Raw genomic sequence first — 24,318 nt, 5'->3', positions numbered from 1 at the left:
AATTACTTACTCTCTCTGAACTTCAGCTTCCTCATCTATAAAACACAATTTAACAACCTGTGATTCTGTGGATGATTCAGGGCCAGAAAATCAAGGGAAACTGAAAGGAGGAAAGAAGAGACGAAAATGATGGAGAAAGGAAATCTCGGGGGGAAATCAGGATCACTGATATCGTTTTTTGTCAATTTTGTCAGAATGTTCAGGCTCAGGGAGGTGAAGTTTGTCAAAATATTTTGGGGATAATCTATTTTCCAGAACTAAGGCCCAGCAAGCAGGCTATGTTCTAAGTTTGATATAACAATAATCCTTTGCTCAAGAATAAGGCATAAGGCCTGTACCTCAGGAGTTACTACCCACCTTTCTCCACTGTCTACCCGCTCCCCTTTGCATAATTATAAAAATCTTAGTCCTGTATCCAAGCTTATCAGGTGAAGCTCTGAGCTCTCAGGGCTTTGAAAAAGCTCTTGGGCCATAATAGAAAAGGAGCACTTGGAAAGCCAAGAGTGCTCAAAATGATATTACTCTTGCAAAGTGTACTCACTGAGGGATTTACCTCCCTCTCTTTCCCAAGGCCATCCCCCACATATTTACAATCCTTGTTCCTTATCACTTTCAAGTATAGCACTCAAGTAACTCAAGACCTAAAAATGATAAAGTCATTTATGTCATAAACATAACTATGCCATATCCATAAGACCTGTCTTTGGTCCAGCATATTTTAAGCCTTCCTAAGAAGGAGGGGGCTTCCCTTTGCAAACCTCATTTTCCTCATTCTAAAATTAATTGAACTTCTATTTGTGACTTGATTTTCCTATCACTAGTCTGCTGTGTTTCTTTGGCTTAGATAACCCATGGTCAGAAGCTAGTTTCTGTCTAGTTGACTAGGGGAAAAATAGAGATTGGGGAAAGGGAAAAAGGGAGAACACAGGATATAGGAGGATATTAAAAACATTAAAGCTACCTGAAATTTTCCTGCCTGATAAACTGGCTGCATTTTAATCCCACACATATAAATTCACATACATGAGTTTACAATAGCCCTGGGCATATCAAAGCTCCTACTTTTGGCTTCCTTTTCTGCTAGGGCCCAAGAGCCTTTTCGAAGGACACACATACACACACACACACACACACACACACACACACACACACACAATGATTAAGCCTCCCTCTAAACAGTTTCCCTCTTATTCTTGCTTCCTCTATCTCAGGGTTAAGAAAATTCCAAAGCCTGTGTTTTTTCAGAGGATGATCACAGGATTTGGCCACATCCTGGGTATTCGCCTGATTTAAGAGAAAGCCTGAGTTTCTTTTTCCTAGAATAGGAACCTTCCCTAACCAGACTAGCTAGTAACCACTGACATTTCACCACCTTGAGCTCTCATTGGCTGGGTCAGATGCATGAGGACAAATTCATGATCAAACAAACACTTTGTAAAATTAGGAAATCCTCTTTCTCCACTCCTGGATCTCAACTCTGTTTGCTTTAAGAGCAAAAGAAAGAAGAGAAAACTGGGATTTTGTTCCCTTTCTTCCACTTCGCTGATAAAAGAGTCAGGTCACATCAGTCCTAAGTTTTCTCCTCTGTCAGAAATGTATTTTGATGATTTGTAATTAGATTGTGCATACATGTATGAAGACATTATTATTCTATTAAGTGATTTCTAATTTCCTTCCATCTCCCTCCTTTCTCTGCTACCCTCATTTCCAAGGGCAGTTGCCAACTATTTCCCTAGCTTTTATGAGTCTGGAACCCCTATGGCTTTGCCCAAAGTGAGCATCGGGGGTGAGACCAGATGCTGACTTCTTGTAAGTAGTCTGTCTATTTAGAGTTTCACAACCTTCCCATCTATTTCCTAGGAAATCTGAATGTAAGGAATATAATAGTCTCTGTGAGACAGCTAAATGAAGAAGCTCCAAGGACGCTGACACAGAAGTGGAAATTCCTGTCAGTATTAGACCAGTATAACTGTCCAAAGCTCTTTCTTATAGTGCCAAATTAGATAAATATTATCTGACCTTCAGTTATCCAGGAGCACGAATCAACACCAAGCTCCTTGATCCCTGCCCCCAATGCCTGGTCCTGTGAGACTCAGAGGACTCTTAAAAACTCACCAGACTTCACTAGTTTTGGAGTGAGTATTCCATTCCCTCTGGGACTCCACTACAGTACAGCTAAGAGCCCAGCAGCCATGTTTCCACTATTCTTCTGACTTACCTTTATCATGTGATTCTTTTTCCCTCAGAATTACTATAATATTTTGGGGGTTGTTTCATTGCTGTAGGCCCTTAGGATTCTGGCTCTCTAAATCTAAGCCACGATACTGGCAGGAAAGTAATCCCTGGAGGGATGGGGCAAGTCAACCAAGACCTCAAATTCACCATGAATGGAGGTCAGGGAGGAGGAAAGAATGTCCATTTCAGTCCACAATGAACTGTCTTTGATGGAGCCGCTTGTCTTCTCAGTCCTCTTTATCTTGTTTCATCCTTTTCTGACCCTAAACTCCTCACGGTTTTCAGGCTTCCCACTGCCTCCTGTACCACCTGTCCAGTGACTGTCACTATATCCTGGATTTATCAGAGAACTGCATGGAGAGAAAATGCCAGAGAAAAGGTGAATAAGGTCGAGGGATAAAAGACTCCTGCACAATCCAATCTCCCACACTACCCACCTCAATTCCACCTCTCTCCTATTCTTTATAATGTTAATATATCTGAATAACATAGGTGCTCTCTTACCTCTGTTCTTGCTGCCTATTTGCCTGCCTTCCTGAACCAAACCAACAAATGAAGGGGCAGTGGAATCTCTGTCTTGGTAATAACAGGCTAACTAGTGTTAAGAACTGACCACACAAGGTTTTAGCTTTTTCATCCAAAACATAAGGAAACTGAACTTGATATTTGAGGGGGCATTTTAAGTCTGATATCCTATGATTTCAGTGACCAGGGTGAGTTTGGTTTATCAGAACTGCCTCAATGACAGTGGAGAAATTCAAAGAAGCTTAGGAGCTATACCCAGAGATGGGACAGGGTATTTTTCCAAAGTTACCTTCTGTATTTGTCTGTTTTTCCTATTCTTGTAAAGAATACGTGTCCTGCCAGGAAATCATTATATACTTCAACAACAACATTTTATGATGATCAGTTCTGATGGACGTGGCCCTCTTCAACAATGAGATGAACCAAATCAGTTCCAATAGAGCAGTAATGAACTGAACCAGCTACTCCCAGCAAAAGAACTCTGGGAAATGAGTATGAACCACTTCATAGAATTCCCAATCCCTCTATTTTTGTCTGCCTGCATTTTTTATTTCCTTCATAGGTTAATTGTACACTATTTCAAAGTCCGATTCTTTTTGTACAGCAAAATAACTGTATGACATGTATACATATATTGTATTTAACTTAGACTTTAACATATTTAATATGTATTGGTCAACCTGCCATCTGGGGGAGGGGGAGGAAGGAGGGGAAAAATTGGAACAAAAGGTTTGGCAATTGTCAATGCTGAAAAATTACCTATGCATATATCTTGTAAATAAAAAGCAAAATAAATAAATAAATAAATAAGTACACCCACAATTTTGCTCAAAAAAAAAAAAAAAAAAAAAGAATATGTGTCCTGGAGACCTCCATGAACTGATGCCAAGTGAATTAAACAGAACCAGGAGATCATTATACATGGCAACCACAAGACTATACGACAATTAATTCTGATGGACGTGGCTCTCTTCAAAAGTGAAATGATTCAAACTAGTTCTATTTGCTCAGTGATGAAGAGAGCCATCTACGCCCAGAGAGAACTGTGAGAATTGAGTTGGAACACAACATTGCATTCTCTCTCTCTGTTATTTACTTGCATTTTGTTTTCTCAATTTTTATTTTTCTTCCTTTTTGATCTGATTTTTCTTGTGCAACAAGCTAACTGTATAAATATGTATACATATATTGCATGTACTGGACTACCTGCCAGCTAGGGAAGGGGGTGGAGGGAAAGAGGGGAAAATTTGGAACACACGGCTTTGCAAGGGTCAATGTTGGAAAAATTATCCATGCATGTGTTTTGTAAATAAAAAGCTTTAATTAAAAAAAAAATGTGTCCTGGAGTTGGCATTTCCTGAATCCCAAGCAAGAGCCTGGAATTTGTCCCCATCTGGTGGACAGCCATTGCAAAGAGCGAAGCAAAGAGCAGGGCAGCCTGCTCTATTAGCAAGAAATGAAGATATTTCTGGGAAAAAGAAACAGAAAGTTGAGCTGCTTCCTTTGATCCATAAGCCAAAAGAACCAAGCACTGGAAGCACACTGAAGCCTGAACATAGGACAGGAATCCAGAGCCAGCCTGAGTTCTTTTTCCTGTGTTTCTTTGATTCTCGACTATCTCTCTGGGCCCCACTATCTTCCCATTCACAGATTTTTAAACTTCACCAACCATGAGGCAAATCAAGCTCTAAACCCAACTGACCACCTGAGGACTGGGTCCCTCCTATTGGAAATGAGCAGGAATCAGGGATTGGAGAAGGAGGCAGAGAGGGCTGCCGGGTCTGGACTTCAGGCCCCCCTCATCCCAAAGTAGATTCAAGGAACCATTCTTGGGGACTGGAGGATGTCAAAATGATGGGCACTTTTCCAGACCCAAGAAATATGCACAACAATGAAAATGGGTATTTCTGACAGGAGCAAAGAGGGAAGAAGTAGTTCAAAAGTAGGAGATCTGGCTGAACTGGAGAGCTGGGAGGCGACATGTGAATTTTCTGGCCACTACCACACTGAATATAGAAGAAGTATGAGTATGGGGTGGGCATTAGTTTCTATGGGAAGAGGCTTCCAATTCGTTTCATGTTTGCTCTTCTTGGGATTGTAATTGCCACCGAGAATCCTGCCACTGAGAGGCAAGGCCAGGATTGGAGTAATGGAAACTATCTCTGGAGAGTAATTCTATATGAACAGAGGAGAACTGAGTCTGCAATAAGTGTGTCCTGAGTGAATTAGATTTTGCAGTGGAGCTGGGGGAGAGGATCTGTCTGAAAGTCATCAGTAATCATACTGACTGCTCCCCAGGGGAACAGACAGCTAAGGGGGGAGAGGAGGGGGAAGAAGCAGATGGGAGAAGTTCCCTAGTCTAATGATGCTCCTATACATGACATTTTCTACAGAACTTGTGCTTGGAGACTGGGGGACTTTCCCCATGGATTAAGGGCTTATGGAAGATGAGCAGGAAGAAGTTAGGGTGGTTGCCAATAATCTGTATTCACTGCCACCATTCAAGAACTGGGGAAGGAGCAGTTCTGGACTTATCAAGGACCCAGAGGATGGAGCTCCTCCTACTCCCCAGTATCTCTCTCCATGGTCAGTTTTACCGAAAAGTATACATCAGTCTATATTCTATCAGTTCTTTCTCTGGATGTAGGTGGTGTTTTTCATTATAGATCTTCAGATTCTCTTGGATCACTATATTCCTGAGAATAGCTAAATTATTCATCATACAATGTGTTCACAGTCTTCTGGATCTGCTCACTTCATTTTGCATCAGTTCACATAAGTCTTCAGGTTTTCCTGAGACGACCTTGTTTGTCATTATCTTATAAAACAATAGAATTCAATCACAGTCAGTACCACAACTTGTTCAGAGATTCCTCAGTTCATGGGCATTCTCCTAACTTCCAATTCTTTTTCACTTTAAACAAATGCTACCATAAAAATTTTGTCCCTTCTTTCCCATTAATCCTCTTTTCAAGATTTTCTTGTGTGTCTCAATTTTTCCCAAATTTTTCCTTTCATTTTGGACTTCCACATTTCCTGTTTCCAGTAGTTTCAATCCACTTTGTCCATTTACAGTACCCAAGATTCCATCTTGACTTGTGCTGCCACTGTTGAAGTTGTAGTAACTGCGGATCCTCTACTTGTGGGCTACCACAGAGAAAAATTGTGGCTCCCTGAGCTCTGGGTGGGAAGCCAAAGTGGAAAAATACCTTATGAATAGAGAACCTGAGACATGGGGAGTGACGAGAGTTCTGTGTCTACAGCCAAAACCAAGACTTCTCAGAGCAAACCAGGCCTCTGGGGTGTGATCCCTGAACCCCGTTTCCTGCCCCACTCCTGGCTCCATGCCTTCCCATGCAGGGCATTCCAGCCCCTACACCCCAATACTGTTGGTGCATAGCCCTAGACCATAGCAATTCTCCTGACTATATCTCTCTGAGATGAGCTTTACTGACAATCAGGGCATGTCCTAGTGCTCTTGCCTCTAGAAGCTCGGTCCCTCCCCACTCTGGTGGGAGCCCCAGGTCTCTCACACTCCCCACTATCAGCCCCCTACCCTTTGTCCTCACCTAGCCCCCGGCCTCATCCCAGCCACTCCCCATGCTCCCTTGTGAAGCTCTTTAAGAAAGTTGTTCCTGATTCTCAGTACTGCCCTTAGATTCTGGGGCTCCTAGGCGGATCTGCTCTCTTCTTAAGGCCCCCAGTACTGTTGGAGATTTTTATCCTTCCTGGCACCCTCAATGCTCCTTGTCCTCATACCACCTATCAACTTACTCACCCTTCCCAAACCAAAAGAACTACCCCAAAACTCCCACTGTCCTGCCAAACTTAAGCTAAGGATGCTAGGCTACTGGCCTCCAAGTCTCCCATATACAGGCTCACACACATTCATTGCTTCTTCTCACCACTACCTTTTCTGGTTCAGTTGTTTTTTCAGATCTGTCTGACCCCATTTCATGACCCCATCTGGGATTTTTTTGGCAAAGATAATGGAGTGGTTTGTCATTTGCTTCTCCAGTTCATTTTTACAGATTAGAAAACTGAGTCAATGACGAGACTTACATGAACTGATGCTAAGTGAAATGAGCAGAACCAGGAGATCATTATATACCTCAATAACGATACTGTTTGAGGATGTATTCTAATGGAAGTGGATCACTTCGATAAACAGAGCTAATTCAGTTTCAAGTGATCAAGGATGGACAGAACCAGCTACACTCAAAGAAAGAACACTGGGAGATGAATATAAACTGCTTGCATTTTTGTTTTTCTTCCCAGATTATTTATACCTTCTGAATCCAATTCTCCCTGTGCAACAAGAAAATTGTTCGGTTCTGCACACATAAATTATATCTAGGATATACTGTAACCTATTCAACATGTAAAGGACTGCTTGCCATCTGGGGGAGGGGGTGGAGGGAGGGAGGGGAAAAATCAGAACAGAAGTGAGTGCAAGGTATAATGCTGTAAAAAATTATCCTGGCATGGGTTCTATCAATAAAAAGTTATTTTAAAAAAAATTTGAGACAAACAGACGTAAGTGACTTGTCCAATGCTCTGTCCCCTGATTACCCTACTTGCCAACCAAACCTTCTGGGTTTCACTTTACTTGAGATTAAGGTGTTTGCTGGAAAGTAACTCTGATGTGGTGCTGGGGTAGCTATTGGTAGAGGTCTTTCTCAGCTACATATCTATCCCCTAGAATTTCTATCCAATCTCTAGGTGACCATTTAATACCATTCTCTACTTTCCCACCCAGATCTTTATCAGGGCCAGAGTCCCCAATAAAAGAAAGCATATCAGGTCCCATAGTCAAAAAGCAGAAGCACAAGGTGGCTAAAATCAATTTACTCTGGGTTAATGGATGAATGCTTAACTTCTGATTAGCTTCACAGGCTCTGCCATCCAATAGTTAATATAAGACCAAAAAAAGCAATTGGTAAATGGGCAGAATGAACACACACGGGTTAGAAGACCAAAATTGAAACTGACACAAAGGAAATCCCCAGCTTCACAGATCTTTCTTCTTCCTGTTCTTATTCAAAGAATGGAGTTTCACTGTTTGTAGCACTTGAGTTTCCCTCCCTCCCATCATCTTCCCATTTCTCCTGCTCCTGTGTGACCCTTTCTTCTTCTTAGAAATTAGGAATAAATTTTCCCTACAGAGAATTAAAGGCATCTCAGGGATGAAAAAATCCATAGATCAACTTGTAATAGCGAGTAGAGACTAGATGAGTCTTGGTTAAGATGTAGAAGGGATTGCTGTTCAGATAGGAACTGGAGTGGATACCTAAGAATTTTAAGTCTATATTCTGAATTATCAGTCCCAAACATCAGCATCCATGTCTACAAGTGAACATGCCATTTTCTCTCCTCAGTCATTCAAACAGAAGAGGGAAGGAGGGGGAGAAATAGTCTTGGACCCAAAGCATACATCAGGGGGTTAAGTGGGGCGGTGGATGGTGCCACAACTGAACAACAAAAACATATGAATCTGCTTGCTTAAGACAAGCATTTGTCATTGTTTTTAAATTGTGTTTGACAAACACAATTCATGACACACAGCTAGTGTCTGTGGTCAGATTTGAACTCAGGAAGATGAATCTTCCTGACTCCAGGCCTGGTACCTAGATACTTTGACACTTAGCTGAACAGTTTCCCCTAAATTTCTTAGTTTATTTCAAGACATTTTTCAGGTGTTAGTAGTACTCAATATCTTATTAGAAGAATTAATCACAAAATTAGAGTTAGAGGTCACTTTAATAGTCATTTAGTCCAACTTACTCCTACCTCCCCCACCTCACAAATTTCCTTTTATTCTCCTTTTTTAAATCTAATTCTATCTTTCCCATAAGGTAGTCAGGTGACAAAGTGGATAAAGTGGCAGACCTGGAGTCAGGAATGTGGTTTTGGACTCTTCTGAGCTATGTGATCCTGTACAAATTACTTGATTCTGCTTGCCTTGGTTTCTCATCTGAAAAATGAGTTAGAGAAGGAAATGGCAAACTATTTCAGTATCTTTCCCAAGAAAACAGAAAATGGGACATGGACATGACTAAACAACAACAACAAATTTGTTGCATAACTTTCTATAATAATTTTTATTATGTCTTCAGAAATATCTGGCTTTTTGGGTTGCTGCTAATGTTTTTTCCAATTTATTTTCCCCCTCATTTTTTAAAGTTTTTTTTAATTAAAACTTTTTATTTTTTCAAAACATATACGTGGATAATTCTTCAACATTAGCCTTGTTTTATACAATTATCGTGCCACACAAGAAAAATCGAATCAAACCAGTTTAAAAAAAAAAAAAAGGAGAAGCAAAATACAATGCAAGCAAACAACAACAAAAAGAGTGAAAATGCTATGTTGTGGACCACCCACACTCAGTTCCCACAGTTCTCTCTCTGGGTGTAGATGGCTCTCTTCATAACTGAACAATTGGAACTGGTTTGAATCATCTCATTGTTCAAGAGAGTCATGTCCATCAGAATTAATCATCATATATACTATGACATATTTAACATGTATAAGACTTCCTGCCATTTAGGGGAGGGGGTGGAGGGAGGGACGGGAAAAGTCGGAACAGAAGTGAGTGCAAGGGATAATGTTGTAAAAAATTACCCAGGCATGGGTTCTGTCAATAAAAAGTTATAATTTAAAATTTTTTTTAAAAAGAATTAATCATCATATAATCTTGTTGTTGCCGTATATAATGATCTCCTGGTTCTGCTCATTTCACTTAACATCAGTTCATTTAATGAACTGTCCAATATCAATCTAGGCCTTTCCGAAATCATCCTGTTGGTTATTTCTCATAGTACAATAATATTCCATAACAATCATATACCACAACTTATTCAGCCATTCTCCAATTGATGGGCATCCATTCAGTTTCCAGTTTCTGGCCACTACAAAGAGGGCTGCCACAAACATTTTTGCACATATGGGTCCCTTTCTCTCCTTAAAGATCTCTTTGGGATTTAAGCCCAGTAGTAGCACTGCTGGATCAAAGGATATGCACAGTTTGATAACTTTTGGGGCATAATTCCAGATTGCTCTCCAGAATGGTTGGATCCAATCATGGTTCCACCAACAATGTATTAGTGTCCCAGTCTTCCCACATTCCCTTCAACACTCATCATCATCTTTTCCCTCCTTTTAGCCAATATGAGAGCTGTATGCCTCAGAGTTGTCTTAATTTGCATTTCTCTGATCAATAGTGATTTAGAAGATCTTTTCATATGACTAGAAATCGTTTCAATTTCTTCATCTGAAAATTGTCTGTTCATATCCTTTGACCACTTATCAATTGGAGAATGGCTTGAATTCATACTAGTTTGAGTTAATTCCTATATATTTTCCCCCCCTCATTTTTTCTGTCTCAGTTCTTTCTCCTCCTTCATGTTTTTTTTTTTTTAATTAAAGCTTTTAGAACCAGAATCCTCATCCCCCTGGATCATTGTGGGGTTCCTTGCTGCTGTCCTTCTCCTCACTTCGGTCATTGCTGGTCTTATAATCTGGAGGAATAAGACTTCAAGTGCCAGCCTGAGCCAATGCTGGGAAGAAAAGCCAGGGGTCAACTCAAATAAGACAGGAATTAAAGGTTTATATATTTTTAGTTTTTTCTCAGTTGTCCATAACCAAGTTTTCTCAAGCTGAAGAAAGAATGTATTCATTATACCAATTTTTGCAAGAAGAAAAATATCAGAGTTCAGTGAAACATCAAATGTTAAGGAGGGGTCATTTACAAAGCCCTCTGGCCTCTGCAAAGTGAGACAGGATAATAATAGATAGATAATAGGATGAGGGCATTATAGATGCTTCCCTGGGGTTTAACCAGTAGAGTTCAGTGATGATCTCAAAAGCTAATGCTGGGAAGAGAAGTCAAAGAACACAGGAACAAGACAGGAATTAGAGACTTGAATATCCTTGTTTTCTTTCTCAGGTCCACACATGGCAATTCTCTCAGGCTAAAGAAAGACAGACAGATTAAGGGAGATACTCAAAGTCATCTCTGGCCTCAAATCTCTCCTCATCCCGAAAAGGCTGCCTCACCACCCATTGGAGGAAACAAGCATCCTCACCCCAACCACTCACATATCTTTCTTTTTATTTTTCCCCTTTACACCAGCCCCAGAGTTTTACCTTTGGCTGTGAAAAAGATATCTGACTCATCTGACACCTGTGCACTGTCATTGCCTGAAGACAAAAGAGAGAAACAACCCACTCAGGGACATATATTCTAGAACCAGGGGATATGAAGGCAAAGGGACACTGAGGAATGACTACTAAGAAAGCTTCTAACTTCTCATTTCTCATATCCCAAAGATATTATGGACTGGCCCCTTTTTCTACCATCAAATGTCAAGCCTTCACTTACCAGCGGTATGAACATAGTCCCCTCCTTTTCCACTTGGAAAAGAAAAAAATTTCCATGGGGAAGTCAAGGAGAATCTCTAGAAAGTTTCAGAAGTTCTGTGATTTGTCTTGTAGACACAACAAATTACAATTGACACTGCTCCTCCACCCCACCCCACTTCAAGCCAATATCTAGAGTCAAGAGGAAGAGAGAAAAAAGGCACTACAAATGGGACACTTTCCAACCTTCAGGCCTGTATCAACAATATCCTATTCTGATTTACAACCCTGAATGGGGAGACACCCAGTTTCTTTAGCAGAAATCCCCCTGTTCATTTCTTATCTGATTCTGAAGAGGTTTCCCCACTCAGCCAGCCATATATTTTATATTTATATATATAAACAAATTGTATATAATATAATATATTTATATTTAGCAGTAATATTATTATAGCACTACAAGGGATCTTTACAGGTCTATTTATCTAGAGTCTTAGCATATAGCTAACAGTCCCTTAGATAGGAAATAGAGAACTTGGGGAGAGAAAGACAAGATGAGAGGTCAGGGAAACCTGAATCTCCATAGTGCCTGCGCCTAATGACCCCCTTCCAGTCCTGCACACTTGAAGTCTTCTTCCTCCTCCAGATTATAAAACCAGCAATGATCGAAATGAGGAGGACGACAACAGCAAGGACCCCCACAATGATCCAGGGCGATGAGGACTCTGGCTCTGAAATGGAAAAGGGAGCTGAAAGGCCGGGATCCCTCTCTGGCCTGAGATTCACTGACCCTTCCCTAACTCCCCCTGCAGTTCCCCCTCCCTCTGCTCCTTCTGGGAGGTGGGAATGGCCACCCCCCAGCCCCTCCTCACAGTCCTTACCCCATTTCAGGGTGAGGGGCTCAGGCAGCCCCTTGTGCAGAACTTGGCAGGTATATCTCCCTTCCTGGCCCGAGGTCACCCCCACAGCTGCCCACTTCTGGAAGGTCCCATCTCCAGCAGGCCTGGTCTCGATGAACTCTGTGTCCTGGTGCTGTTCTTCCCCATCTCTCAGCCAGGTCAGAGAGATCTCCGCGGGGTAAAAGTCCTGGGCCCGGCACTGCAGGGTCACCTTACCATCAGGATGGGTATGATGGGTAATTCGAACAGAGGGAGGAGCTACAGAAGAAAGATTAGAGGAAAGGTTACAAGGACACCCTTCTTCAAAGGCTAGGATCTACTATAGGATAACAAAAATTATACTGTACATTTGAAGAAGAACACAAAGCTCCTGAAGCTGTGAGGGAAATAAAAAATTGTAGTTGGTCCCATTTCAGAGAGAGGGATGCCTGATTCCACGCCTCCTTTGTTTATATACAAGTTGGGACCAAGAAGGTGTAGAATTCCTGATTCAGAAATTTTAGGGGGAGGGAGAGAAGAGAAATAATGAGACAGAGACATACAGGATAAGAGCTGAAGTCAAGTTGGGCTGTCCACCTCAACCTAGATTGAAATTGTAATGAAGGGGCCAAATTCTTCCTTGTCGGGAAATTATTTCTCTCCCTGAGGCAGCAGTTCTTCTGGAACTTCTTCCTTGCACCCTAAGCCAAGCCTCAAACAATCTAAATTGAGGCTGGAGTGATTTATTATTTCTATAGATACGGCTTTCATCTCCAACTTCTTCAATTCTACAGATTCCAAGTCCCATAGAATGACCTAAAGAATAGAGTTAAAGTTCTCACAGACTCGTGGGGCAAGCAAACATCGGGCTCACGCACTCTATGATTCATCCCAATCTCCATCCCTCCTACAAGAGGCCTTCAAGAAGAATTCAGGCTCCAACCTCCCCCCCCCTCCATCTCTAGGGGATGTAAGAGGTAGAGGATAGGCTTAGCCAGAACCCAAACAAGCTGTACCTGCCCGGAGCAGTTTCTCCTTCCCGTACTCCAGGTACTTGAGCAGCCAGTAAACGCACTTATCCTCCAGATACGCTTTCTGTCTCTGGGCGATGCTGCGCTCCGCCTCCCACTTGAGCTTGGAGTTAACAGCCATGGGCTCTGCCGCGGTCCAACTCAGAGTTGTCGGATCCAGAGATATATAGTCGTGCCCATTGTAGGCGAATTGCTCAAACCCCCTCTTGAACATCCCGTCGTAAGTCACTTCGCAGCCGACCAGGCGCTGATATGTGTGAACTTTGGGCCAGACCCAGAATATTTGTCAGTCCGGCTTACACACGCAATCGGGCCCAATCCTCTCCCAACTCCCAAGAGGTTGATTTGAGAGGTGGCCTTCAGGAGTGTGCATGCCCCTCGCGATCCATCTCCAACCCGCCCCACCATCTCCCCCGTCTGAAGGTGGCCATAACCAGAGATCCCGCGCCCTGCCTCACTCACCTCCCTCGCTCTGATTGTAATACTTCTGCAGATTCTGCAGGCCCACTTGGAACGTGAGCTCAGTCTCCCGGATGACACGTGAGTTTCTCTCCCAGTAATTCTGGTTACTCTTGTCCAACCACATCACCATAGGCTCCTCCCTCAGACCTGCGCTGTAGCTGTCGAAGCGCACGAACGCCTCATCGTCCACATAGCCCACGGAAATGAACCTCGGCTTTGTGAGTCCGGGCTGAGACATGGAAGTTTGGAAGTATCTCAGAGAGTGAATTCCTAAGGACAAAGACAATGACCATGATTGTCCTCCCAGGCCCAGGGATCCGGTCCGGCCGCAGTAGCAAAGGCCAAAAACTCATTCCAGCGTAGAATCCTTGCAGCTGCCCCCACCGCTCCCACCTCTTTCCTTCATTTCTTCTACCTTTCCCTATCCAATCTCTCTCGGCTCCCCTGAAACTTCTCCCACTACCAGATTGAAGCCATTGCCTTTTTTGAACACCCTACTTCCTCCCTTATATGGTCCAGATTTTTTCCCCTGAGGCAATTAGGTTAAGTGACTTGCCCAAGCTCACACAGCTAGGAAGTGTTAAGTGCCTGACACTGGATTTGAACTCAGATCCTCCTGACTTCAGGACTGGTGCTCTATCCACTACGCCCCCTAGCTGCCCCTGCATCTAAATTTTAAAAACTACTCACAAGTACCCTGAGTTCCAAAGTTTCTGTTTCCTGTAAACCCCTCTTTTAGCCCCCAAATATGATTCCATCTTTTTCATCCCTCTCCTGTACTCTTCTTCCCAATCCTCCTAATCCTACCCTTCCCCCAGTCCTCCTGTCTCCAGTCTTTCCCCCATCCACCTCTGCCCCTCAATCTCTTGGGATTTTCCTTCGTAGGCTTGCCATTCCCCTTTCCATACCAGACTCCTTCTCGACTCTGCTAGCTAGCTTTGTCCCCAACTTCCTCAAGCCTTCATCTCTACTTCAAATACTTGTTCGAAACATTCTCAAATTAAGAGACAGCATATGTAGGCACACACACACACACACATACACACACACACACCAGCTAGGTACTTAGCCACTAAGTAATTCACTCTCCGCCCACTTTCACACACCCCCCCCGTCCCCCCTCCCCCTTAGAACAAACCGAACCTGAGGATTAGGAAATTTTTATGGGTTATGGGAATGAGAAAAAAACCTTTTCCACAAGAAGCAGCCTCTGGTCAATCTGCCCAGTCACCAAACATCAGTTTAATACTATTAACCATATTCGTCTGTAAAACGAGCTGGAGAAGGAAATGGCAAACTACTCCCGAATCTTTTCCCCCAAAAAACCCAAATAGGGTCATGAAGAGTCAGACACAACTGCAACGACTGAACGATAACAACATTCTTTACTCACCTGCCTTGATCTCCCGCAGCGCCACAGTCATCAACAAAAAGGAGAGCTTCAAAGGTTCCATATTAGAGAACTAGACCTCCATGTTAGAGTAGTGAGCAGGAAATAACCAAGTCAGTTCCTAACAAGTTGTAGACCTGCCACCCAATGGCTAGAGAAAGCAACCAAATAAAAACAAAACTGAAACTGAAGTCATTTTGATCTCTCCTCTCCTCTCCTCTCCCTTCTTTTCTTCCTTATTTCCTTTTATATGGAATAGAGAGAGATAAGGTGAAGAACTTACAAGAATGTATGAATTCTTTTTCTTTATTTTATTTTCATTATTTCTGTGTTTCCCCTATGACCTGTATAATATGTGCAGGCTCATATTTACTTGAGCTTTGGCCAACTATAAACATATTTACTTAACCTTAGCTGATGACATTTATCAGTATTTGACATTTATCGATATTTAGTCTATTAGCTGAATCTGCTTGATTAAGCCTGAAGGCCTGATTTTCTGTTTCTTAGAAATCGGGAGATTTCAGGGAAACAGAAGCCTTTCATTCCAATCGCTCTGGATAGCAACAACCAATTAGATGCCTCCCCCCACCTCACTCCCCACCCCATTCTCAATTCTCTCTTACTTGTGATGTAATCTCTTGTATAAAAGCTATGTATCTTTACTACTTCTTTAGCCCTCCTACCACAAGCTTTCTCTTTCTTTTCTAGTGATGGGACGTGTCATCCATCCGAGGTTTTCAATAAACAACTTTTCTGCTTTTTACTGAATGATCTCTGAGTAGTCATTTTGGGTAAGGGTCTTCTACATCCCTTACCCTTCCTCCCTTCCCCCCCTCTCTCTTTCTCTCTCTCTCTCTCTTTCTCTCTCTCTCTCTCTCTTTCTCTTTCTCTCTCTCTCTGTCTCTGTCTCTCTCTCTCTTTCTCTCTCTCTCTCTCTCTCTCTCTCTTCTCTCTCTCTCTCTCTCTCTCTCTCTCTCTCTCTCTCTCTTTCTCTTTCTCTCTTTCTTTCTTTCTTTTTTCTTCCTCTCTGTGGAGTCACTGAGCTTTCTACTTCTTGCTAAGGACAATGGCCCCTGCTTGACCTAAAGAGTTACTATCAAGACTATCCTAGCATCAACCTTTCTACCTTTCTACCTCCAGACTGCCTGAGACTGGCACTTTTTCCACTCAGAAAAGTGCTTTCATAAATATTATCTATCTAGCATCATTTTTCTTTTACTGTTTGAAACCCCAATATTTAGCATAATCTCTGGCATAAAAGTTTTAATAAATGCTTGTTTATCTGCCTACTGATAGGTAGATCAAAAAGTTTTATATAATTTTCTGATTTTTCTAGTATAATGCCAAATTGGTTTCCAGAAATTAAACTGATTTCTAGCTCCACCAATGGACATTGGTGTGCTTGTTTTGTCTACAACTCCTCAAATTTTGATAATTTCCTACTTTTGTCTTCTTTGCCAATATGATGACTAGGAAGTGAAACTTCAAAGTTGTTTAAATTTACATTTTTACTAGTATTAGTGATTTGGGGTGTTTTTTCTCATATCAATTCCCTCACTGGTTGCCATATTCTTGGATCATTTATGTATTGAGGATTAGCTCATGCTCTCTTTGTGGATGTATGACAAAGCTATCCCCTGGGCCTTCTCTTCTCTCTCTACACTCTCTCTGCTGGTAACTTTATCAACTCCCATGGAGCTCCCATAAAACTCCTAGACTCTTACAAGAGCTCCAATTTTGCATCACCATAGAAGGGGAAAGTACATACCAAGCTTCTCTATCTGTGTCAGAGTTACTACTATTCTTTTAGTCACTAGGTTTGCAACTTAGAATCATTCTTAATTCTTCACTTTCCCTAACTTCAAATAGCTAATAAATTGCCATAGTCCTATTAGCTTTTTCACAGTTATTATATCATAAGAGACAGATAGTCCTTACTATATACACATACCTGTGCATATATTGTGTATATGTGCATATATATGTACACACATGCAGCAAATATGTATATACACAAAAAATGTATCCAAAGTTGTTTCAGAATAGAGACAAGGTACTATCACTTTGAAGATCATCAGACTGTGTGTGTGTGTATTTATACACATATACACATACATATATACAAACATATCTACCTAATGTATATGTATATTTGCATGTATACTTGTGAGTCAGGAAGACTCTTCTTTTTGAATTCAAATCTGGCCTCAGACTTACTAGTTGTGTGACCTTGAGCAAGTCACTTACACCCTATTTGCCTCAGTTTCCTTATCTGTAAAATTAACTGAAGAAGGAAATGGCAAAGTACTCCAGTATCTATGCCAAGAAAACCCCAAATAGGATCACAAGGAATCAGCCAGATCTGAAACGACTCAGCAATAGTAGCAGCAGCAGTAACACTCCTACCATGTATGTACATGTGCAAAATATGTGTATACATAAATACAGCACACATCATATGTATATAGGTGCCTATTGTTTTGTGTATGTGTGCATACATGCAAGGTGCATGTATGCACACATACATTATGTATGCTGCACGGGTGTGTTGTATATAGGCAAAATGTATATGTATATTATATATGGCATGTGTATATGTTGTCCGTTCCTTAAAGACAAAGGCTATTTTGTCTCTGCATCTCCAGCATATGGCATGGAGATTGTCACATAGTAGGCACTAATATACATTTGCCGGTTAATTAATGATTTGTATAGCAACATTCCAGTACCAGAGGGTACTACCACTAATGATCAATCACTAACTTTCCCCTTTTATATAGGAAACCAGATCACAGTGATTAACTAATTCCATAGACTATAGCCCATGGGTCAAATTTTAGCAGTCTGTTTATCTAAGAATGATTTTTTAAACATTTTAAATAGAGCACAGAGGGCTAGGTCTAGCCCTTCTCTGTAGTTTGCTGACTGCTGGTCACCAGATGAGGTGGCAGGGAAAACAACAACAACAAAACAGAACATTCACGTTTCTTTTCATAGCTCAGGACTTAGTGGTTTGTTATCTACAAGATCTAGAGTCCTACCAAATACAATGTTCTCATTTGGATGAGAGCATCATCAAAATAGGAAATAGGAAGAGATCTCAGCATTTTAGGGATGTGAGGGGAAAAGGGAAGGGAATAGGCATTTATGTAGTGTCAGCTCTGTGCCAGGAACTGTGTGCTAAGGGCATTGTACAAATATTTTATGTCTTATTCTAAAAACAAAAACGATAACAACAACAACAAAAAAAGCCCTCCTTTTCTTGGTCCTTCTACTTTCAATTATTATGCCATAATTTTCTCTATTTCATTGTCAATATCTGGAAGTCAACTCAGTGCATCCATCAGTTACTGACTCAAGCCCTCGCAGTGAGGACAGGAAAATCTGGGGATTCAATCCAACTTTTGCAAAACAAAAGGATGAAGTTCGATGAATGAGTAGATGAAATTATTATAGTAAAACTGCACATTGGTGAGGAGTGTAGCCAGGGATGTGCTGAAGTCAACTAGTACCCGTTTGGGGGAACCGATTGTTAAACTTTCAGCGTTACCATTTACACGCTTCAGTCATTGGCAAATGTTACACAGCTATTCCCCAAGATCCTGATATTGCTGTTTATAAAGGGTCCCTCTCTCAGCCTCCAGGAAAAGCAACACTTTACCTTTTACAGATGAGGAAACTGAGGGCCACTGAGGCTGAGTAACAGCCAGCCAAAGCAAGAATTCCACGGCGATCGGAAACTCTGAGAAAAGCACCTCTACCAGATCCTCTCTCCAGCCTGGGACTCTTACATACCACAAGCAAAAAACTCAACAGCTCTATATAGGAGGATGCAAGGTCACCACAACCCCAACAGCCCCACCCTGGACCCGTTGGCGCACGCGCAATCGCAGACCGGGGTAAAGGAGAGGAGCTGGAAAACAAGAAATGTAGTTGGAAAAACATCCGCTGGGGGCGGGAGCTGCAGACGAACCAGAGCAGCCCCGGGATTGGCTAGTCGCAGCCGCCCAAGGGCGATTAGAACTGGAAACCGTAGGGGACTGCGGGGCTAGGAAGAGTCTCAGTCGAACGGAGCTTTTCCTGACGGACCTTAATGTGGCGACCCGTAGGAGAGTAGGGAAGAACCCCCCTCTCCCTCCCACTCCCTCCCCGACGTGTTCCCTTAAGCGGGAATCCAAGGGAAACTCCGTAGTTTGAGTCTGACCTCTGTGGATCCCCAGTGTGGGACCGCGCCCAGAGTCACCTCATTACGGGACGGGGTGTGTAGAGCCCCGCCTACTTCGGAGGGGGGTTCTCCCCCACCTTACTTGAGAAGAGATAGATTACTTCATAAGGCGTTAGGGGGGCGTAGTGAATAAACACGGCCTCAGACACCAGCTTTGGGTCCTTGGACTTGTCACTTAAATGCCTCAATTCCTCAACTCTAAAAATGAGTGGGAGGAGGAAATGGCAAAGCACGCCAAGATCTTAGCCAAGAAAATGAGGTCACAAAAACCCCGACGAGACTGAAATGACCCAACAAGCACAGACTTCTCACATGTTTCGAAGAGGAGTGGGGACTTTACACACACACACTTCCCAAACTGCCAAAGCACCCGTATTGATGACATAATTTAATATTCTAGATCTTCTCTAAAAAAACCCAACAACATTAAAAGGAAATTCTATATTTTCTCTCCTCCCTCAAAGAAAATCCTTGTCAAATGTCCTGGGAACTCCTAAATTCTGTAGTATCTGCTTGGATGATGGGAATCAGTTTCAGGTTCTCAGAGGGCGACCTCTGCTACAAACCCTATTCCTGGGTGAGTGGCACAATGATAGGAATATTTCTTTAGTCTCCGTGCCACCAACCAAGAGAATGAGAGATAGATCAAAAGACAGACATAGAGATGGGAGTTACCTTCAGGATAATTGGACCCCAAGAGAGGAGAGTAGTCTACAAAAGAAGAAAGACATTGTTAGAAAAAGGTCTGTAAGGATAATGTCATAGTGAGGGGGAATGAGATGAGAATTTCATTTTGGAATGAGCATTAAGGATGGCACTCCAGAAGGGCCACTCACCAGAGGAGACAATTTTTTGGCAGGAAACCAGGCCAAGGAAGAAGAAGAAGGGTCAATACAGATACAGAGACCTTAAAAGTCTTCTTCAGAGAGAAGCCAGAGACTGTAGGTGTGAAGTCCGGATTAGCTCCCTGGAGGCCTCAGATCAGCTGTAGTCAGGATAAGAAAAAGTCCTTGGTCTTTAGGGGGAGATGTGAAGGGGATGGACAAAACTGCCACAAACTCTCCACCAACCTCTCTTCTCCTTGTCCTCCTCCAAAGTGATTCTGACTCTGGGTCTTACTCCACCCTTAATCCCTCCTACAATTATCTATATACACCAAAAGATCGAGCCAGCACAGAATAGTGAGAAGGGCCATTTTCCAAGCATATGCTAATAGAGTATTGTCCAATAGGTAATTAGCCTTAAGTGCTCAGTTGTCTGATTCCAGTGCACCTATTCAGAGTTTCAGCCCTTTACATCTAGGGACTCAATGTTACAGGGGCCAGGCTCAGTGCTCTCTTAGTGAGATGACCATCCAACAGCTCCCAAATTCTAATGTATCTTAGATATACATATGTATACCCATGTCTGCATACGCAAATGCATATATAGAATCAAAAACTAAATTATCTCATCCAAACCCAGGAATCCTGCATCCTTTTGTTATCCTCTATCTATTATCGTGCATTTAAAAACTTCAAACTACTAAGACAGATTCCCAGTTCTCGAGTCTACTCTTTGATTCTCTTTCCTGATAGTGCAGATCTCAACAAAATTTAACATATTATTGAGTACAACCACCAATCAAAGTAAGAGACCATATTTACTCTTTGTCCCCTATCAGCCTCACTCCTTTCACTTGTACTGTAATCCATCTCTGTTTTCAGGAGTTGGTCATTAAAAATGAAGAGCTCTGACTCTAGTTCCTGAGTATAAATATCCAGTTTTCATTTTTCATAGGCTGACAATCTAGCTTCTCAAAAATTATTATCAATATCCAAGTTATGGTCCCTCTCCAGGGGTTCTCAAACTTTTTAAATAGGGGGCCAGTTCACTGTCCCGCAGACTGTTGGAGGGCCGGACTATAGTAAAAACAAAAACTTTGTTTTGTGGACCTTTAAATAAAGAAACTTCATAGTCCTGGATGAGGGGGATAATCGTCCTCAGTTGCTGCATTTGGCCCACGGGTGTAGTTTGAGGATCCCTGCTCTAGACCTTCCCTCTGGGAAAATATGTATCACAGTTAGGATGAGAATGTTTTCTAACTGCTGATCTTGCTACATCATCGTTAATCACACCCAAGGTGACCATCCTCCTAACCATCCCAATTCCTGCCCCTGTTTCTATATAGAAACACATCTGTTCAATATGTGTGATCTCTTACCTAGCAGTAGAACATTCAACAAGTCTAAGGTACAGTGATGCCTTGTGGGCTTGTCTCTTTTATGACTTTAGGTAACCAGGAAGTCATTTCAATGGCTCATGCCTTAGGTCCCCTTCCACTATCCCCTTTTCACTATTACTACTCCTTCACATCCACAAATCAAGTATTAGTCATGGCTTTATGTGTACTATCCTCTCTAGGTTATTGCTTAAATTTGCACTCATACTCATAGATAGAGTCCTTAGAGAAGGGCTAGTACCTCAAGTTCTAAGGAGAACCTTATGGGAATGCACTTCTAATATGGTAGCTCATATGTGTTAAGTTCCTTTGGAGGGCAATGTTATGGACCAGAACTCTGTACTTAAAAGAAAAATTCTTCCAATGTGTTAAGTCAGTGGAATTGTTAAGGCAATGGTTATCTAGTTTAGCATGGTGATTAATAGTTCTCTCAATTCAGTATGGTTGATTTAATCTTACAAATAATGGTTCCCTAGTGATATAATGATTGATTTATACTCAGTGTAGAGCACATAAACTGGGACAAACTCAGCCCGTTCATTCACTTCATCTCACACCTCCTGCCAGTGGACTGGCCTCCTGCACTTCCCCCACTGAGACCAAGGCTGGTCTGAAAGGCTCTCAAGAAAGCTGCATGGCTCCAGGCAAAAAGATAATAAAGAATTTGGACTTTATCCCTGGCTATTCTCGTGGTGATTACTCTACTTAAACAAAGGCTGCTGAAGATCTCCAGAAAATCAAGCAGAACACTACATTTTGGCACCCAACAAGGGGCACCATATGTTGGGATATAAGGGAACCATCTAACAGTGGCTGCTGGAGATCCAACCCAGAATGGATCTCCTCTTGTGAATGGATGATACAAGAAGACTGAGAGGCAGTTGCTGGTTTTTGACCTCTCTGACTAAGAGGTCATTATGTTGTCTGACCTCTCTCCTCTTCCCTTTGCCTCCAGTTTATCTCATTCCCAGTCTGCAACACAGTCAGCAAAGGCTGCCCTGAAGCTCCTTCAGATGCTTTGATCCACAGCTGTGGAGGCATTTGGAGAATTGACCTCTCCCTTAACAGGGTAACATATTTGCTGGCCTGGCATACCTGGTTAGAATTCGGGTAAATCTTGCTTCCACACTGACAACAATCTTGATTTTATCCCTTCCCTGCCCTTTTACAATTCAACTTTGGAGGTTTTAGTTCTTTCCTAGTGTGATTAGGTTAAAGGGGCTAACCTTACTACTTCTGGTCCCTGGGTTGAGGGCTGATTGGGATGCGCTGGTGCCCTTTCCTTGTCATACATCCCATTCCCTTAGATGCTTCTAATTAAGCCATGTTGCTTTCTCTTTAGGGTCTTCCTTTAAATGTGATGAATAGAGAACCAATAGCCTGTGGTACTAGTGTTTGTTTCTTTTAATTCTTCTATGAAGCCCTTGTAATTTCAGCAATGGATTTGTCTTCTGTAATAATATAATCTATATCAGTAAGGTCATAGGTCTGTACTAATGAAAACAACAATAGCAGTAAAGTCCTTCATTTATTTTTTTTTTTTAATTCAGCCTTTTGGGGGCAGCTAAGTGGCACAGTGGATAGAGCACTAGTCTTGAAGTCAGGAGGACCTGAGTTCAAATCCGACCTCCAACACTTAACACTTTCTGGCTGTGTGACCTTAGGCAAGTCACTTAACCCCAATCGCCTAAGTAAAGAAAAAAAAAAATCAGCCTTAAAAAGTTAAATGAGTTGGGGAAGAAGAGATGAATTTCATGGAGTGGTGGGAAATCATATCTTTATATGTACATAGATATTAGAATTCTATGTATTTTATTTGTTCAATTAAAATAGCATCATCAGACTAGGACCCAACGATGGTTAAGCCCTGCTTCTCTACACTTTTCCTCCCATCCCTATCTCTGCCAGCTCAAGAATAAGAAAATTCCAGCAGCCGCGGGATCTCAGGTCAGGCTGTGGTCACAGAACTGGGCACGAACTTGAGCATTCCCCGGGTTTAAGGGAAAGCCTGAGTTTCTTTTTCCTAGAATAGGAACCTTCCCTAACAGACCGGTCGGTAACCAGTGACGTTTCAGCGTCTCGAAGTCTCATTGGCTGAGGCCTATGCGGGAGACAAACTCGAAATCAAACAAATGTTCAGTTAAATCAGAAACGCCCCTTTCTCCGCTTCTGATCCTCAGCTCCGCCCCCTTTCTCCGGCTGCTTAAAAAGGACCACGGAGCGATAACTGCCCAAGAGGGACAGCGAGTAAAACCTAAAGCCAAGATTTGGGAGATTCAGGAGCCCTGGGTCTGCTTCCCTTTCTGCCCCTACCTGTGCGACTGTGAATCGGTTCATCTAAGTTTTATCTGTCAGGAACGCATTTTGATACATTGTAATTATGTTGCCACTATAGCCACACATGTATATATCAATACATTGTAATTATATAAAGTATTCAATTATATTAACATCATCATTTTTCAACTATTCCCCAACTGATGGGCATCTCTTCTATTTCAAATTCTTGCTATTACTATTACTACTACTTACTATTTAAAGAGAGGTTTTGTACTATTTAAAGAGATCTTTTCCTCTTATTCTTTTGAGAATAAGTCAAGGAGGGGTGTTGCTGCTTCAAAGGACCATAATAGTCTATTAATTTTTTTCTAAATCATACTTCCAAATAATGTTCTAAAGTGTCTGTATAGCATCCAGATACATCAGCAGTGCATTCCTGTGCCTACTTTGCAACCCCTGCAATATTTTTCATTTTTCTTTTCTGTCAACTTTGTCAGTTCTATATGTGGACAGTGGAACAATGGAGTTGCTTTAATTTTAATTTTTCTAATGAATAATAATTAGGAGTGTTTTTCACAAAATTTGATTAAATTATTCATTCATATCCTTTGATCATTTCCTCCAGTTACCACCTTCTTTTTTTTATTTTTAGCTGCAAAAAATTCTTAACTACATGTAATAAAATTTGTCTACTTAACCTTTTATTC

The 24,318-nt window shown here is 41.8% G+C and overlaps 2 protein-coding genes and 2 long non-coding RNA genes across 10 annotated transcripts in view; 2 read left to right on the top strand and 2 right to left on the bottom strand.

The window, feature by feature from the left end:
• Positions 1-12,166, top strand: part of LOC127561644 (uncharacterized) — a 142,177-nt gene extending 130,011 nt beyond the window's left edge. Inside the window, exon 2 of the long non-coding RNA XR_007953501.1 lies at positions 12,107-12,166. This is a non-coding gene — a long non-coding RNA (uncharacterized LOC127561644). The remainder of the gene's footprint in view (positions 1-12,106) is intronic.
• The window catches only part of TAP2 (transporter 2, ATP binding cassette subfamily B member), a 116,580-nt gene that overhangs the window by 80,537 nt on the left and 11,725 nt on the right, over positions 1-24,318 (bottom strand). The window lies entirely within an intron of this gene.
• On the top strand, positions 1,160-4,095 carry LOC127561642 (uncharacterized). The gene is made up of 2 exons (XR_007953499.1): positions 1,160-2,614; positions 3,086-4,095. It is a non-coding gene; the product is annotated as an uncharacterized LOC127561642 (long non-coding RNA).
• Positions 7,593-18,655, bottom strand: LOC127561627 (DLA class I histocompatibility antigen, A9/A9 alpha chain-like). Of its 5 annotated transcripts, XM_051996808.1 has the most exons (9): positions 18,547-18,655; positions 14,886-15,033; positions 13,493-13,762; positions 13,016-13,291; positions 12,003-12,278; positions 11,694-11,852; positions 11,144-11,219; positions 10,909-10,962; positions 10,675-10,733 (listed from the first exon to the last, which is right to left on the bottom strand). In XM_051996808.1, the coding sequence occupies exons 2-8, from the start codon at positions 14,944-14,946 to the stop codon at positions 10,956-10,958; spliced, it is 1,125 nt and encodes a 374-aa protein (XP_051852768.1). In that variant the 5' UTR covers positions 14,947-15,033; positions 18,547-18,655; the 3' UTR covers positions 10,675-10,733; positions 10,909-10,955. The 5 variants fall into 5 exon arrangements, with proteins under 5 accessions (XP_051852773.1, XP_051852771.1, XP_051852769.1 ...); XM_051996809.1 differs by lacking the exon at positions 11,144-11,219 and having other exon boundaries at positions 8,834-10,733; positions 18,547-18,654; XM_051996813.1 differs by lacking the exons at positions 10,675-10,733; positions 10,909-10,962; positions 11,144-11,219; positions 11,694-11,852 and adding exons at positions 7,593-7,919; positions 8,650-8,734.

Source organism: Antechinus flavipes, chromosome 4, assembly GCF_016432865.1.
Source record: "Antechinus flavipes isolate AdamAnt ecotype Samford, QLD, Australia chromosome 4, AdamAnt_v2, whole genome shotgun sequence".
In the NCBI taxonomy this organism is placed as follows: domain Eukaryota; kingdom Metazoa; phylum Chordata; class Mammalia; order Dasyuromorphia; family Dasyuridae; genus Antechinus; species Antechinus flavipes.
This window is presented reverse-complemented; position numbering and strand designations above follow the sequence as displayed.

Excerpts from the sequence above, each read along its gene's own strand:
- LOC127561627 (XM_051996808.1), bottom strand. The coding sequence starts at position 14,946 with ATGGAACCTTTGAAGCTCTCCTTTTTGTTGATGACTGTGGCGCTGCGG. Across the intron at positions 13,763-14,885 it reads GCTGCGGGAGATCAAGGCAG|GAATTCACTCTCTGAGATAC; the intron begins GTGAGTAAAGAA and ends CTTTGTCCTTAG. Across the intron at positions 13,292-13,492 it reads TTACAATCAGAGCGAGGGAG|TTCACACATATCAGCGCCTG; the intron begins GTGAGTGAGGCA and ends TCTGGCCCAAAG.